This window comes from Asterias amurensis, chromosome 3 (genome assembly GCF_032118995.1).
Source record: "Asterias amurensis chromosome 3, ASM3211899v1".
Taxonomy (NCBI): domain Eukaryota; kingdom Metazoa; phylum Echinodermata; class Asteroidea; order Forcipulatida; family Asteriidae; genus Asterias; species Asterias amurensis.
This window is the reverse complement of record NC_092650.1, coordinates 28,413,235-28,431,109: the sequence shown is the minus strand read 5'-3', so window position 1 is coordinate 28,431,109 and position 17,875 is coordinate 28,413,235. Positions and strand designations below refer to the sequence as shown.

Here is a 17,875-nt window from a genome sequence, read left to right as displayed (position 1 = left end):
TTTTTTTGTTTTAGGCTTATTGATGTACCTGCTTGTCGATGTGATAATAAATTTTGTAATAAAAAGGGATAAAAATGACAAATTAATTACATTCTTAAATGGACAAAGTGTAAATTCTGAATTCGGTATAATAAATCTGGCTTGTTTCTTGCACGCCGTACACGAAAAGAGACACACACACATCGCCAACGATGAAGTTTACAAAAAACAACACAGTGCTTCTGTCTGTTGTGGCTGGCTGTTGAACCATGGAGGTAGGTTGAACGAGCTTCCGCTATGATGAGAACATTGTGAGTTAGTTAATGTTTAACAAGGTGGGCTATAATTTAAATAGAATAATATTTATTTGTGTGAACCAAGCTGCCATATCATAAAGATAAACAAAAAAGGGATAACTTTCCGTATGGCGCCACCACTTTTTCACTCATTTTTACAAAAAGGGATATATCAATCAGGTAAATTAGATACTATATTATTTTATTTCGAATGAAAAAGTGGTGGCGCCATACGGAAACTTTTCCCAAAAAAGGGCAAAATACAACATTAATTTATTGAAAGTTTCAACTCGAAATCACACTTGACATGCTCGACCAAGTCTCACCGTGAGGCGTGACCATGGGCGCGGTCTCCATATGGTCTCACCATAGAGGTCGCCTTCCTCTATGGTCTCACTCACATCACACTGGCCACTGGCACTGCACTTTCATCCTTACTAAAAACTATTTTCTTATTTCCACTTCCTTGTACCTCAGACTTCTTGGTTTATGATTAGCATGATTAGTTACAGAATTACAAGAGGATGTAGACCAACCACATTGACCTTTTCCCCTTACTTTCTTTTGGTTTTCAGTAACATTGACAAACTAGGCATGTATTTGCTAGGTTAGGTAGTGTGACGCGGCGGTCGGTGGGGGCGCTGTCTCTCTCTACACTTACAGTATCTCCTACCACTTATCACCGTGATACAAATAAATTTAACTTCCCCAAGTCCGTTGGGCTAAAATATATAACCAGGCAGCTTACAATTATTAAGTGAAGAAATGGACTCAAAAAACTTGGGATTGACACATGTCTAACAGTTTCAACAATTATTTATTTAACTCATAAAACCATCAAATTTATTAACTCTGAAAACTGCTGTGAGACGTCTCTCTATTTACATCATTTATAATAAAAACCACTGGCACACACTAAGTGTAGGACGTGTTACTCCACCCATATTATTATCAGCTCCTCGCTGGGATTACTCTCTTCTAGTTCTTGGACTGGTTATAGATGACTAGTGCCGATCCCCTTTCCATTAACTCCGCCGAACCATCTAGTTTGACTCAAACTACGCAGTAAATGACGAGTACTAATAGTTCCTATAATAACTATATACCTTCAGCCCCAGACTGGAATTAAACCTTGACTCCCTGAGTCGTTAAACGCGTAGTACATGTAGCTCCAAGCTCCACCTTCAGTCCCTGACTGGAATTAAACCTTGAGTCGTTAAACGCGTAGTAGCTCCAAGCTCCACCTTCAGTCCCTGACTGGAATTAAACCTTGACTCCTTAAGTCGTTAAACGCGTAGTAGCTCCAAGCTCCACCTTCAGTCCCTGACTGGAATTAAACCTTGACTCCCTGAGTCGTTAAACGCGTAGTAGCTCCAAGCTCCACCTTTAGTCCTAGACTGGAATTAAACCTTGACTCCCTGAGCCGTTAAACGCGTAGTAGCTCCAAGCTCCACCTTCAGTCCTAGACTGGAATTAAACCTTGACTCCCTGAGCCGTAAAACAGGTAGTTATAATAATACTGATGCGGGTCAAGTTATGACGAGTATCAGCCCCGCCTTTCCACTATCCTGTGACTCCGCCGACCCCATAGTAGAAGACAATATTGATGCCGAGTCATTACTGAAGAGTATTAGCCAAAGCTATACCTTCAACCCCGGCTGGATTCATACTGTGGCTCCCCCGACCCCATAGTAGTTAATGACTCGATGCGGAGTTGATACATTGTATATAAATTAACGTTCGGCCCAATGCATAGTTGATATTACGACTCGCAATGCGGAGTCGGTTGTTGAGTAACTCCAAATGCGGAGTCCGTATTTAAGGGTGAGTGAGTGAGTTGCTGCCGCTGTCCCCATACCTGATAATTTTCTCCTGATAATTTAGGACAGCTCCTATTACATCAACTGAACATACATTGTAAAACTTTCCCTTTATATAGGCCGCGAATTTCATACCGCTTTTTGATTGGCTGAAGGCAGCCACGCAAAATAGGATTCGCGCGCTACGAAAAAGCAGACAACATTTGCAATAAACCCTTAAAAAAAGGAAAGTTGTAAGGTTTTATATATCGAGACTAAGACAAGTAATGATTGTGAACTTATTTATGAATAAAACCAGGCCTTTCTGCATTTTTACAAGCTTAATTTAAGGAAAGAAAGTCCTAACAGCGTCTCCCTTATTTGGTATGACGAATCACGTGTCCTAGACCTAATGAATATTTATGAACTGAGTTGTACAATGGCGGCGCCCTTACAACGATCATCTCGTCGCATAGAACTAAAGTAATATATGAGAATTGTACGGATCTATATCACTTGTTTTTTACATGAATTAAATTTTACATCTAAAAGGTAAGTTTCTACTTGTTTAGGGAGAAATACACAATAATTAAGTGAGACAAAATAGACGTGAACTCCGTCTCACGTCACAGTAGGCTACTTTACTTAGCATGCTTAGTACTACTACTAGGTGGTACTGTTTTTAATGACTTACTTTTAACTTTTGATAGAATCAAGTTAATGACAGCAGTGTTTTGAGTTGAGCGAAAGTGTTGTGTTGACATGGTTGTGAAGAAGCAACTCTCGATCATGTGTTGATCCTCCCAGCGGTGTAGCTCAATAGAGGGCTACGATAATATTGCAACAGCGCTTTTTTTGCCTTTGGTTTCAATGGACAAACCTAGGATAGTGAGGCAGTTCCGGCTTTTACAAATTGCTGTTAGACACGCTATATTTTACCGTATATTCCATTAGGGATAGGTGTTACCGAATATATATATTTTAAACAAACTTGACATATTTTTTGCTAGCACAACACCCGGACTTAGAGCAGCTTATAAAGCAGGACTTGATATGGTACGCACAATAGGTTGCTATGGATTGACCAATCAGAATTTAACTTAATCTATTGTAGTAGTGTAAGTATTTACAGTTCCTCACAGTTGTTTAAGTATTAGTCAGTGCAGATTGGTAAAACGCATTAAATTAAAATTTCAATGGGTCTTGTAATTTGCAAAGTTTACATATCTATTCAGCTACTTGTCAAAGCCTATTCAGCATCTAGACAAGGGTACAACCAGGACAGCCATATATTTTTTCAGGTGTTACTGTGGAAGTTTACGTTACCACCTCAGTGAAGAACAACATTTTCATTAACTGCATTAATCAATGGCCGAATTCGTTGCTCTTGACTATGACTTGAGAGAAACTTGTCATGTGCATGGGTGGGTGCCATTCCATAGTGCCAATTTTTACATAGAAAACTTTTGTGATGGTAACGTGAGCTTCAATTTAATCAAATTTGATATTAATAAAATATTTGCTTCCTTTACAGATGGATCTGTAAATTTTGTCCTACTCCTAGTCCTACAAGCTTCTACACTATTTCCAGATAATTGAAGATTTTGTCTGGATCATGCGACTTGACTGAGCAGCTGAGCTGATTAACCAAGATTTAAACTGCATTGGTACTCATTCCACTGGTTCTCACCAAGCCATGGATCATATTTGGCTTATCATCATTGGTCTTCTCGTCCACGTTATTTTCTTCATCTCTATTTTTGACATTTACTTCACATCCCCGTTGGTGCATGGAATGACCCCTCATGTGACACCCTTGGAGCCCCCGGCTCGTCGCTTGGTGTTGTTTGTTGCTGATGGGTTGAGGGCTGACAAGCTTTATGAGTTGGATGAGATGGGTCACACGAGGGCGCCGTTTCTCAGGTAGATTATTACGAATACAAGCTGAGGTCAGAGAGCTGCATTTATTTTGTGTCTCTTTAGCCCATCTTTATAAATAGATGAGAGAAACTTGTCATTATTCATTGCAATGCAAGAGCCACATCACACGGCATAGGCTAGGTAGAGTAAGTCAGTGGCAATTGTTGGCTTCAGCAAGGGCTATGATGCCAACAAGTCATAATTACTGTTCAAAGTTATTGAAGCCAGGAGTTGTGGTCAGCTATACAACAGCAGGCAATAGAGACTGTATATTTACAGAGTTTATGAAAAATGCCCACCACACAGCTTCCAGGTCTGGCAAGCTCCTTATCAAGACTCATTGGCTGGAAAATAAGGACAAGACTTAAATTAAATTATTGTCAGTCCTCCTCTTCCAGAATTTGTTAGAATAAAAGGATAATGAATATTTCCCCTTTAGGGCCACAACTTATTGAGAGCACTGACGAGAAAATGTTTCATTTGACTTAAGACACAAACTTACTGAGCTTTGAGTTATGTATGTTGATTTTTAACCACAAGAATTCATGAAAGCACCGAGTATATAATAGTGTTCTTTTAAACTAATGCGTTTATTAATTTTGACCTTAAAGGAGCATGATTGAGAAGCAAGGATCATGGGGCGTATCTCACACAAGAGTCCCAACAGAATCCAGACCTGGCCATGTTGCACTCATCGCTGGGTTTTATGAAGATGTTAGCGCTATTGCTAAAGGTAAAAAGATTAATGCTTTCAAAGGGAATGAGGCTCCAAACCGAGTTTTATCAAACTGCATATTAAGGACAAATTTAATCACAAACTGTCCACATGATATGGTATGATGGTGTTTGTTTTGTGTTTCTACTGGTTATTAAAGATTACTACCTGCTACATGGTGCTTGAGACTATTCTTGCTTCTAGAGTAAATGTGGAATGAGTTGAAGACTTCTCTATTTATGTTCAATCAATCTTTTTTCAATGTTTATATTTTGTATTCAAGATAACAAATTGGTTAAATAGCTCCTAGATGCAATTTTGCCAGATAAATCAGGGTTGGACTGTAATAGATGATACAGCAATGACTTTATGGTGAGTGATTTAATTTAGTCTTGATAATTGTAATTTTTTTTGTAACTGATACTTTGAAATATCTGAAGTTAGTTGACCATTTTTTTTAATGCTTGTTTCTGCAGGATGGAAAGAGAACCCAGTAGAGTTTGACTCAGTGTTCAATGAGAGTAGATACACATGGTCATGGGGAAGTCCAGATATTCTACCTATGTTTGCTAAAGGTCAGTAGGCAATTGGTCATAGATTAAACTGATTGCTGTGATGTTTCAATGAGCCATTCTGGTTAAAGGTGTGCACAGCAGTTTGTGCGTATGCATTGAGAAGAAAGTAACTTTAGATTCAGAATGAAACTTGACATAGCTTAGAACCTACAGCTACACCTTTGTTTCAGGAGAATAGCAATCTAATAGAAATTGACTATTGACCCCTTGCACAAGGTTCAAAATGGTGGAAATAGTAGATGGCAATGTACAAAGGTGCGTTCCAGGTTGTGTAAGGGGTTAACAGACTGGTGAAAATGATTAGTCATGTGACTTACTGAACACCTTTAAGGATGCTTTGATCATCTGTGTCAATGCGAATTTGTAATTTGGATATGAAAATCAAACGTTTACAACATTAAAATCCATTGATATTAATTTTGGTCTTGTGTTATTGCCAACAGGTGCCTCAGGTAAACATGTGATTACTAATACATACCCAGCGGGTTATGAGGATTTTGCTGATGAAGATGCATCCAGGCTAGATACTTGGGTCTTTGACAATGTGAAGGTAAGAACAACTTGGCATGTACTTAGGAAATGGGTCCTTGTTCTACATCTCAGCAAAGCAAGAGTGTATGGATGAGAAGAAGCAGAAAGCCTGCTTTCACGTTCCAACATCCCCATATAGGAAGAACCAGGTCGGACACACTGGTGGCACATTTACCATGAAATTATCTGAAGAAAGAAAGAGGCTGGCTACAGATTAATGGTACAATAAGCAGTTTAGGGGCAGTATACATGACAGAATATAGTACAACACATGATGCGTTGGCTACCAATCAATGTAAAACAATAGATAAGTGGTAAGCATATGCACTGGTCTAGATAATCAAGGTTAACCTTGTAAGATATGTATGTGTAGCATTCCAGTGTTGATTAACAATTGTTGTTGACTTGTTTAATTTCAGAAATTTACCCAAGAAATAAAACAAAATAAAACGCTCAGTCAAATGACATCATCCAACCAGATTGTTTTCTTTCTTCATCTACTCGGCATCGATACTAATGGTCATGCCCACAAACCATTCTCAGACGAGTATTTGACAAACATCAGGCTTGTGGATTCTGGGATACAAGAAGCAGTTGATGTCTTTGAAGAAGCCTTCCAGCATGATGGGAAGACGGCCTATATTGTAACTGCAGATCATGGTATGACTAACTGGGGTAAGTATCTCAGTGGATTGTCTGGATTCTGGATTCTGGATTCTGGGATACAAGAGACAGTTGATGTCTTTAAAAAAGCCTTCCAGCATGATGGGAAGACGGCCTATATTGTAACTGCAGATCATGGTATGACTAACTGGGGTAAGTATCTCAGTGGATTGTCTGGATTCTGGATTCTGGATTCTGAGATACAAGAGACAGTTGATGTCTTCGAAGAACTGGGGTTAGACTCTCATAATGATAAACAACTCTGAAGGATAGTGTTTTCTTCAAAAGTTTCAAGGTGGCTATTTTTCATGCCAAAATGTTTTTGAGATTTGTCAAAGTAAAGTAAGTTTCCTGACATGTTTCTAGGTTCCCATGGAGCTGGTCATCCTCATGAAACTCTTACGCCCATTCTGGCCTGGGGCGCAGGGGTAAAGAACCCAGCACCCAGCAATACTCACTTATACCCAGACGGGTTTACTCAGTGTAAGTATTCAACCAACCAATAGATTTTGGATTGTAGTATTTGTAATGTATTCTTCGCATGGGATCCTTATACCCATTCTGGCCTGGGGCGCAGGGGTAAAGAACCCAGCACCCAGCAATACTCACTTATACCCAGATGGGTTTACTCAGTGTAAGTATTCAACCAACCAATAGATTTTGGATTGTAGTATTTGTAATGTATTCTTCACATGGGATCCTTATACCCATTCTGGCCTGGGGCGCAGGGGTAAAGAACCCAGCACCCAGCAATACTCACTTATACCCAGACGGGTTTACTCAGTGTAAGTATTCAACCAACCAATAGATTTTGGATTGTAGTATTTGTAATGTATTCTTCGCATGGGATCCTTATACCCATTCTGGCCTGGGGCGCAGGGGTAAAGAACCCAGCACCCAGCAATACTCACTTATACCCAGATGGGTTTACTCAGTGTAAGTATTCAACCAACCAATAGATTTTGGATTGTAGTATTTGTAATGTATTCTTCACATGGGATCCTTATACCCATTCTGGCCTGGGGCGCAGGGGTAAAGAACCCAGCACCCAGCAATACTCACTTATACCCAGATGGGTTCACTCAGTGTAAGTATTCAACCAACCAATAGATTTTGGATTGTAGTATTTGTAATGTATTCTTCACATGGGATCCTTAAGGCAGGTTTATAGTCGGTTGCGCAATGGTCGTGCGATGGAAATCTTGACGCGCGATCTTAAAAAGACACAGTTTTTAGGCCTCAGTCTTAGGGGTGCTCACGAGATTTCCATCGCGCGACCGACTATAAACCGGCCATTACACCCAACTCGGCCTGGGGAGCAGGGTTAAAGAACCCAGCAATACCCACTTATACCTAGATGGGTTTATTCACTGTAAGTAACACTAGAGTGGAGACTCTAAGCAATTAAAAATAATATATTGTTTTTAAAAATATTTACACTTGACTTAATTATTCAAATACACTTATTATGTTCTAAAAACAATTGACTTTTAACGTTTTTTGTAGTGTGGAAGTTGTCTCATCTTCAACGTCAAGACATGAACCAAGCGGATATCGCCCCGTTGATGGCGTCATTGATAGGTGTCCCCTTCCCGTTAAATTCTGTGGGTGTGCTCCCCCTGGGTTACCTTGACAACACTGAACATCACAAAGCACAGAGTTTATTGAGTAATGCTTTGCAGATATTAGCTCAATATGAGGTGAGTTCAAACAGAAACATCATATTTCTTTTTAACATGTAATCCAAAACTTTATTGTATAAATAGTTTTCCCACTTCCTATTCTGTTATTTCCACTTAACCATCCGTATTTGTCTCTAATGCAAAATGTAAAATAGTGGGTTGTGGGTTCAAGTCCCACACAAGTAGTACGCCTGTATATTTTGTTCACATGACTCTGGAAAGCACCAAGTGGTTAGTACACACTGGTGTCGGATAAAAATATCATAACAAATGGAACAAAGGTGTTATAATTCAAATAAGTGCAGAGAATAGCCCCGCAAATCAAACTTTAGTCATCATGATCATCTGTGCCATCATTGCAACCACTCTTAACAGCGATACCGTCATTCATTTCATTCTTGCTATTTATTCTATCACAGGTTAAGGAGGAACACATGCAACGGACAACATTAGCTGTTTTCTTTAGTCCTTTTCAAAATCTGTCAGGAGCAAAGAAGGCTGATCTTTTGAGAACTATACGAAATTTGATAACAACCAGCCAGTTTGATAAAGCTGTAAGTTGATCTTATTACTATTGATTTGGTGGGAATTCTAAAGATATTTGCTGTATAAACAATCCCTTTGATAAGAATCAAAACTAAATAATTTTCTAGCATGTTGTACTTACTTTTTTGATCAATTCTTTTTTCTGATTTGTGTTTGTCTAGATCTCAACAACTCATGACTTGATTGAGAGAGCTTTAGATGGACTTAACTACTACCACAGCTATGATAGATTTCTATTAGGGTAAGTTGAAATTTAAAAAATTTGATTTTTGCAGCCCCTTTTTATTTTTCTTACTGGTGTTGTAAGTTTTGCAGATCAATATACCACTAACCAGGACCATTCCCAACCCTTCAAAATCAACTGGATGGTTTATTTGATTCTGTGCATTCTTAACTGACTATGATTGTATGGGGTCCAACAGTTTGTGTGTTGAGTCACTAAATGGTGTTGGATTTTGTTAGAGTGGGGAAGGATACTACTAGTGACCAGTGCTAGCAGGGTTAATGTTAGTTTGTCTTTGTATTTTTCCATCAGAACCAGTATCATGATGGGCTATGTTGGTTGGATGGCATATGTTCTACACTTGGTTCTTATCTCCCACACTTTACTCCTACAACAAAGATCCAAGTAAATCCCTTATGGGATCAGACATACCACCATAATCAGGATCCAACAGTTTGTGTGTTGAGTCACTGGATGGTGCTGGATTTTGTTAATAGTGTTAATGTTAGTTTGTCTTTGTATTTCTCCGTCAGAACCAATATCATGATGGGCTATGTTGGTTGGATGGCTTATGTTCTACACTTGGTTCTTATCTCCCACACTTTACTCCTACAACAAAGATCCTTGTAAATCCCTTATGGGATCAGACATACCACCGTAATCAGGATCCAACAGTTTGTGTGTTGAGTCACTGGATGGTGCTGGATTTGTTAATAGTGTTAATGTTAGTTTGTCTTTGTATTTTTCCATCAGAACCAGTATCATGATGGGCTATGTTGGTTGGATGGCCTATGTTCTACAATTGGTTCTTATCTCCCACACTTCACTCTTACAACAGAGACAAACAACATCCAACAACCGCATTCATACAAGCCTTGTTTCCAAACGATGGATTGAGATTGGATTTGTCTTGCTTGGTTTGATGATTGTAGCCTTGTTGGTTATCCAGTCTTCACCATGGATGTACTATGTGTATTGTTTAATGCCAGTACCTCTATGGTTCATTACTGTCAAGCAGTAAGTATGAGATTCGTTATCATACCAGGGGTCGAAATTGCCACTAGCCCGCTAGCCCGGGACTACCAGATTTACAGCCGGGCTACTGATTTTTCCAGTTTGATAGCCCGACGGGCTAGTGGAAAAATAATGCAAAAATCATCATCACAAACAATAAAGAACTATGTTATTGGTGTATTGTAAAGTTTGAGCCATGACGCGAGACATAATGTGTCTTTCGGGCTACCAAAATCTAATCAGGGCTACTAAAAATTATTGGTCACTAGCCCTGCTGACTACCATGGAAATACACTTAATTTCGACCCCTGCATACCTTGAGATTTATCAAAGACAGAAGTTGCAAGGGTATCAGTTGGTCTGGTGCCTGGCAGAACAACATAAGGCTATAACTGTTGCTAGTCCCATGAAGAGGTCATTTTATAATATTGACTGAAAAATGGCACAAAAATATTCAACTTTTCTCACATTGTTTGTTGAAACAAATCTGTGTACATTAATTGCTTAAAGCCTTTTAAAGCCCAGGTACATAACCAGTTGATAAAGACACACTTAATTGATCCTATTGATTGGGGTTTGTATAATGTTGAATTATTAAATGCACCAGTAACAATGTATCTCCAAGTTATTGGGATGAAGTTCCCATTTCAACCCTATTCCAACGCTAAACTCCTTTATTTGTATTTTCAAACAATATATTTCAGTTTTCCTGTTAATCAAATTCAATATAAGGCATTATTAATGTATATTTTAATCTCACTCATTTCTTTCTACAGGTGTGATGTATTTTACAGTGCAGCTTGTCACATGATTTCCTCCGTTGGATCCTTGAAGCTGATTGGCTACATCTCCCTTGGTTTCATTGCCATGGAGATAGTTGTTCTCAGTATGTTTTGGAGGGAAATGATATCATTAGGTCTCGTAGGAATCACCTTATGGCCTTATTTTACAGAGCTCAGAGTATCAAATTGGGTGAGTAAATAAGGAATACATCTCATTCAGTTGACTTTGTGAAATACAATCTTGAAATACAAGTGTGGGTAAAACTTGAATAATATTCTTTATCCCAGATGCGCATTTCACATGTAGTTAGTGCATTTTTAATTTGTACTGGCAACTAACTTTCATCTGATAGATAATATGCAAAGAACATTTTGTGACATTTATGGTTTCTTTTCAATTGGATTGCATTCAGGGTCTGTTAGCTGGGTGGACAACATCTTGTCTATCTGTAGCTGTGTTTCCATTACTACCAGTGGTTGGAAGAGAGGCTAATATTAACTTAGTGTAAGTAAGCTGTTCCCATTCCAGGGCTGAATTTAATAGAGCTGCTAAGCACAACTGTTTGCTTAGCATGAAATTTCTTTCTTGATGAAAACAGGATTACAAACCAAAATTTCATATTCTGCAAATTGCTTGTTACTGGGTTTCAGCTGTTTGCTTATCCTGAAAATCAAGTGGAAATTTGGTTGGTAATCCTGTTTTTATCGAGGCAAAAGTTTCATGCTAAGCAAATGTTTGTGCTAAGCAGCTCTATAAATTTGGGCCCAGATCTTTCTGTAATTCCTGTGTAATTTTACAACCAGTGTGTCATCTCTCGACAAATTAATCCTGTACTCGCTGCCACTCATGAAAACCCCTACTCACTCCCACTCATAACAACCCTACTTCCCTCTCCATACAGAACTATTGCAGGAATCCTCTTCATCATAAGTAGCATTGCAGCTTTATTCTACATCCATTCACATCACAGATCACATTCTACAAGCATCAGTACTCTACAACTCTGCATCCTGGTTATAGCAGTCTATGTTGTGAACAGCACCTGGGCTAGCTTGGCTAACAAGCGAGGGCTCCCTTTTATAAACCAATGTATGAGTTGGATTATATTTGCTTCATCATTTCTTATACCAGGGTTGATGCCATTGGATGTGATGTCGCGTTTACTAAGCACTGCAATGGCATTTGTTGCAGTATTTCTATTGACTAGTACATCGTATCCTTTATTTCTAATGTATTTCTTGATCTATTCTCATCAGTGCTAGTAAAGCAGGCTGTGAAAGTGTTCTTACAGCAGCTTGCCAAAAAGACAGATTTAGTACTGAAGACAAGTCTAGATCCTCTCCAAAAAAGTCTCATGAGTTTAAGGCACTGTACAAGTTTGGTAATCGTCAAAGACCAGTATTCTCACTTGATGTATCCCAACATAATTTTATTAAGTAACGAGCCTGGGCTCAATTGGTCATCACCCTTGTTGCACAAATTTGTGTGCTTTCATACAGATGCCTGAGAAAGACTCTCGAATTCAAATATTTTAATAAATAACATCTTTCTAATAAACTACGTTACTTCAGAAAAAGTCATTTCCCAATAGACAGACCCTCTCTAGAAACTACAACATTCGATTTTGTTTTTGTTGTATTTCCTGACCTTTGTTATTTCAGACATGAAGGGTTGTTTTGTATAGCATTGTGTTATCTCATGTTATTTTGGCTTCTATGTGAACATCGTTTGTCTCACTCATCAAAGATTAAGGTAAGACTATCAAAGATTAATAACCGCTCAATTTCAATCTAATCAAAAGGATGTTATTGAAACACTCAAAACAAAAGTTGGAGTTAAAGTGTTAACAATATTTTATTTATCAATATAAACCACAAGGGAAACTGACTGGGTTTTCCCCTGGCTGCCGCTTCCCAGGTTGTATCGTAATTTGGGTGTGATCCCTGGCTACATGGCAGGAAATGGTTGTATGGCTTCTGACTGGCACCCCGGAACAAAGATATTGAAAAATAGGGACACTGCCAATATAGGGCTAGATAGCTCAGATGGTAGAGCACCGGCACGTTAATCAGGAGGTCGTTGGTTCGAATCCCACTCTAGTCAATTCTTTGTTCAACCCCAAAAATCAATCTTTTATTTCATAAATTTAGCAGTATATGTATTTAAACGATGCAGAAAAATCTATTTAGATCTATTGAGTAAAACTGGTGTATCTTCTGCAAACTGTGTGATGTTTGTTACATTGTTGATATTCATGAATGGTTGAAATCAAAATTCAAAACGTATTGAAGGTCGTACTTGATACAGAATAACATTATTTCTCAAAACCAAATCGCTTGATACATACAACAACTGTTTGCCAAATTAATTGAGATTCCTGTTTTTGTTTGATTATTATCAAACACCTCTCTGTTATTAAAATAACGTGTTTACCTGGTCTAATTTGATCCAGTTAATAGATTTATCATTTGGTGAGGAAGTGACACTTGAGAGCGGACCTCAGCGACGTCTTGTTCTGGATGATCTTCGCTGTGCATACTTCTTCATATTCTTCATCTTGACAGCATTCTTTGGAACAGGAAATATTGCTAGTATCAACAGGTTAGTCAGTATCTAATAAGAGAGTGTAATAAGGTCTCACCATCAGCCCCTCTAACTGGTTTCTTTTTCAAGATTTCACAGTCGTCTCATACTAAAAGGGCTGTATTAGCCATAGAGTTATATATAAGAAGTAGAGGGTGCACTGGTTAGTCGGTATCTAATAAGAGAGTGTAAGAAGGTCTCACCCTCAGCCCCTCCAACTGGTTTCCTCTTAAAGATTTCCCAGACATCTTATACTAAAAGGGCTGTGTCAGCATGATTCTCGCTGTTGCGTCACTAAAGATGCTGTCATTTGCATGGATGGAAGTATGAACCTAACCTAGTTACTAAATACATGTACACTCTGGCTGTTGCGTCACTAAAGATGCTGTCATTTGTGATGTGACGGTCAGTAGGTAAGTATTACATGTGTGGCCTTGAGAAGATATGAGGTCCACATAAGGCAGGGTTTTGAAACAACACTATGTGGACTTACATCCATACGGTTTAGAGTGACTGCAACAACACTATGTGGACTTACTCATCCATACGGTTTAGAGTGACTGCAACAACACTATGTGGACTTACTCACATCCATACGGTTTAGAGTGACTGCAACAACACTATGTGGACTAACTCACATCCATACGGTTTAGAGTGACTGCAACAACACTATGTGGACTTACTCACATCCATACGGTTTAGAGTGACTGCAACAACACTATGTGGACTAACTCACATCCATACGGTTTAGAGTGACTGAAACAACACTATGTGGACTTACTCACATCCATACGGTTTAGAGTGACTGAAACAACACTATGTGGACTAACTCGCATCCATACGGTTTAGAGTGACTGAAACAACACTATGTGGACTTACTCACATCCATACGGTTTAGAGTGACTGCAACAACACTATGTGGACTTACTCATCCATACGGTTTAGAGTGACTGCAACAACACTATGTGGACTTACATCCATACGGTTTAGAGTGACTGAAACAACACTATGTGGACTAACTCGCATCCATACGGTTTAGAGTGACTGCAACAACACTATGTGGACTTACTCACATCCATACGGTTTAGAGTGACTGCAACAACACTATGTGGACTAACTCACATCCATACGGTTTAGAGTGACTGCAACAACACTATGTGGACTTACTCACATCCATACGGTTTAGAGTGACTGCAACAACACTATGTGGACTTACATCCATACGGTTTAAAGTGACTGCAACAACACTATTTGGACTTACTCACATCCATACGGTTTAGAGTGACTGAAACAACACTATGTGGACTAACTCGCATCCATACGGTTTAGAGTGACTGCAACAACACTATGTGGACTTACTCACATCCATACGGTTTAGAGTGACTGCAACACAGAGATGTGTGTGCTATAACTGGGTTAGAGTTCTTCCATGTACAGCCACAGACAGTTACTATCATGACAATTATAATCTCTGTTTATGTCTGTTTGATATTTCAGTGATTTTATTTACTCGTTCTCCAGTCTTACTCCCAAATGATCATTGCACTATGTCTATAAGTTGTTCACAATCAATGTAATGTTTCCCTTTGGTTCCCTGACTTTAATTTAGTGACTCCTGAAATAATCATCCTAGACCTTTTATTTTGCGTTATATTCTTCTGTACTGAGCCAACAAAGAGTTTTATTTCTTACTTCCATCGTATTGACTTTCATGTCAATTTTGAGTGTTAAACCTTTGCTTTATTGATTAAACTCAATGTGTGATTCATTTTCAACTGTTCCTTTATTTATAGTTTTGATACCGCTTCAGTCTATTGCTTCTTAACTGTCTTCAATCCATTCATCATGGGTTCATTAATGTTATGGAAGGTGAGTTATCCTCAACACTAAACTGGAAAAGTGTTTTAATATTCAAAATTGCCCATTTTCAAATTCCTTTAAAGGCAGTGGACACTATTGGTAATTACTCAAAATAGTTATTGGCATAAAACCTTTCTTGGTGACGAGTAATGGGGAGAGGTTGATGGTATAAAACATTGTGAGAAACGGCTCCCTCTGAAGTGCCATAGTTTTCGAGAAAGAAGTAATTTTCCCTGAATTTGATTTCGAGACCACAAGTTTAGAACTTGAGGTCTCGAAATCAGCCATCTAAATGCACACAACTTCGTGTTGCAAGGGTTATTTTTCTTTCATTATTATCTCGCAAGTTCGATGACCGATTGAGCTCAAATTTTCACAGGTTTGTTATTTTATGCATATGTTGAGATACACCAACTGTGAAGACTACCGGTAGTCTTTGACAATTACCAATAGTGTCCACTGCCTTTAAGACACTGGACACCTTTGGTAATTGTTAAACACCAGTCTTCTCACTTGGTGTATCTCAACAAACATACATGTATGCATAACATAACAAACCTGTGAAAATTTGAGCTCAATTGGTTGTCAAAGTGGCGAGATACCGATGAAAGAAAAACACTCCTTGTCACACAAAGTTGTGTGCTTTCAGATGCTTGATTTCGAGACCTCAAAATCTCATTTTGAGGTCTCAAAATCAAATTCTTCCTTTTAGAAAACTTCTCTGAATCTCTTGAGAGAGCCATTTCTCACAATGTTTTATGCTATCAACAGCTCCCCGTTACTCGTTCTGAAGTAAGGTTTTAAGCTAATAATTATTTTGAGTAATTACCAATAGTGTCCACTGCCTATAATACATGTTTTTTGATCTATGGACTGTCATTCTTAAACCTTTAATCTCATTTGTTAATCCTCAGATTGTGATCCTATTTCTGTTGGTAACCTGTACCTTTAAGGCCATTCATTTACTACAGCGTCTACCGAATACCAGTCTGTTCTTGGTGGTGTTGCTGTTATCAGATGCTCTGGCGTTACAGTTCTTCTTTCTAGTCAAAGATTCTGGTTCCTGGTTGGACATTGGGACAAGTATTAGCCATTATGTGATTGTCATGTGCATGATTATCTTTGTCATGTTACTGTTGGTACTTGCTAGACTTTTCACCACTACAACCTTTGGTATCAGGGGCTTATACAAGACTCATAGTAATTAGAAAGCTACCATTTTGGTGATTCTTTGATTAAAAGTCATCAATCATTGGCACTTTTACCCCAATTCCTAAATGACATCCAATTGCAATTTAATGTATGAAATGAGCCGAACCCAACAGATTGTGGTGCCATGTAAGAAGTGACGGATAGTTGAATTAAACAAGATGGCAAGATGAAACTAAAGTGTCCTCTTCTGGAAGCGAGACATAACTAGTTGAGGAGTACATCCCAGTGATCCAAACACATCTTCAAAAATGTCTTCATGATTGGAGATGGTATTAGAAGGGTTTGTACATAATGGATGCAACATGGGAGAAAGTATGCTTCATCATCTGTGCCCCCCCCCCCCTTCCCCCTACCAAGCCCCTCAAGAGTTGTTGTCCATCCCCTTTCCAACTGAAAAAATGGATTATGTTTGTTGAGTTGTTAAGACTGTTTATAGAACTAAATAAAGAAGGCCTTTTTGTATACAAAATACTGTGTTGCCTTTTCTTTCTTCGTATGTGTGTGTTGAAAAGTATTCCTACAATTTCGTTGGTGACTTTTTTTTTTTAAATTAGATAAAGCGACTTCATTTAATGTGTTCACCCGCTCCTCCCATATCCAGTGAAAAATTAAAGTAATGATTAAAATGTCACTAATAAAAGAAATGGTTCTCAGGAATAACCTTATTTCAAAATGACCACGAAAAAGTTCAAGTATAAAAGAAGAATATATGTATATGAGATTCCTCGAAAACTAAAACCAGCCAGAAGAGCAGATGGTGTTCAAAATATTGTATTTTTCACAACAAATATGCAGAATTATCATCAGCTGGAAATTATGGATTAGTTTCTTTCTGAAAGGTTAAGGGCTGTTCGCCTGACTGCTCTAGAAGTCGAGAAAATTGAACTGTTAATTGCTTATTTTAATTGCCGCGATCGAAATAAGAATAATAATATAAAACATGACATCTGGCTACGAGTTCAACTAAATAATTAATACACTTATTGTGAAGCGTTCTTATAATTATAATTGATTAAAATGCACCGTTTATTCATACTTATGGTGTGTTTGTTATAAACTGAAGGTTGCAGGTACAACGGTCTATATATCTATTTATTTAAACAATTTTCTTGAAGATTGCTTGTTTTCATGATTGCAAGTCTGCATTAATTGTATTCACACTTCAATATTGCTCTGCGACCTCGTTTGACATTGATTTGAGAGGTTATTGAGGATTTTCCTCAAAATCAACCTTGTCAATATTTCCCCCTATTTTGCTTTTGAATTATTAATCCTGCCCCGCATTTTTATTTCATAATAGCAAATTTGAATTATCTTTTTTTTTTTTTTACCAAAGTGTAAATACTATTCGGTTATTCCGATTAAAATGTTCTGTCAATATTGACATCTCTATCTCTGTCAAACTGTATTGTAATACAAATGTAAGTCAAGAAATCATCATACACAACAGACAATGTCTCTATGGGGACGCCCACACGTTCCCCACTCATCGTG

General features: G+C 38.2%; 1 protein-coding gene across 3 annotated transcripts; it reads left to right on the top strand.

Annotated features, from left to right (window-relative positions):
• The first annotated feature begins 54 nt into the window (after nt 1-54).
• LOC139935390 (GPI ethanolamine phosphate transferase 1-like) lies at nt 55-16,829 on the top strand. Of its 3 annotated transcripts, none has more exons than XM_071929953.1 (18): nt 55-254; nt 3,609-3,997; nt 4,606-4,727; nt 5,186-5,284; nt 5,728-5,834; nt 6,235-6,490; nt 6,845-6,961; nt 7,985-8,178; nt 8,580-8,714; nt 8,868-8,947; nt 9,683-9,946; nt 10,720-10,915; nt 11,139-11,230; nt 11,628-11,939; nt 12,388-12,478; nt 13,179-13,327; nt 15,103-15,178; nt 16,084-16,829. In XM_071929953.1, the coding sequence occupies exons 2-18, from the start codon at nt 3,771-3,773 to the stop codon at nt 16,375-16,377; spliced, it is 2,811 nt and encodes a 936-aa protein (XP_071786054.1). In that variant the 5' UTR covers nt 55-254; nt 3,609-3,770; the 3' UTR covers nt 16,378-16,829. The 3 variants fall into 3 exon arrangements, with proteins under 3 accessions (XP_071786054.1, XP_071786053.1, XP_071786055.1); XM_071929952.1 differs by having other exon boundaries at nt 55-290; XM_071929954.1 differs by having other exon boundaries at nt 55-314.
• Nucleotides 16,830-17,875: the final 1,046 nt, after the last annotated feature.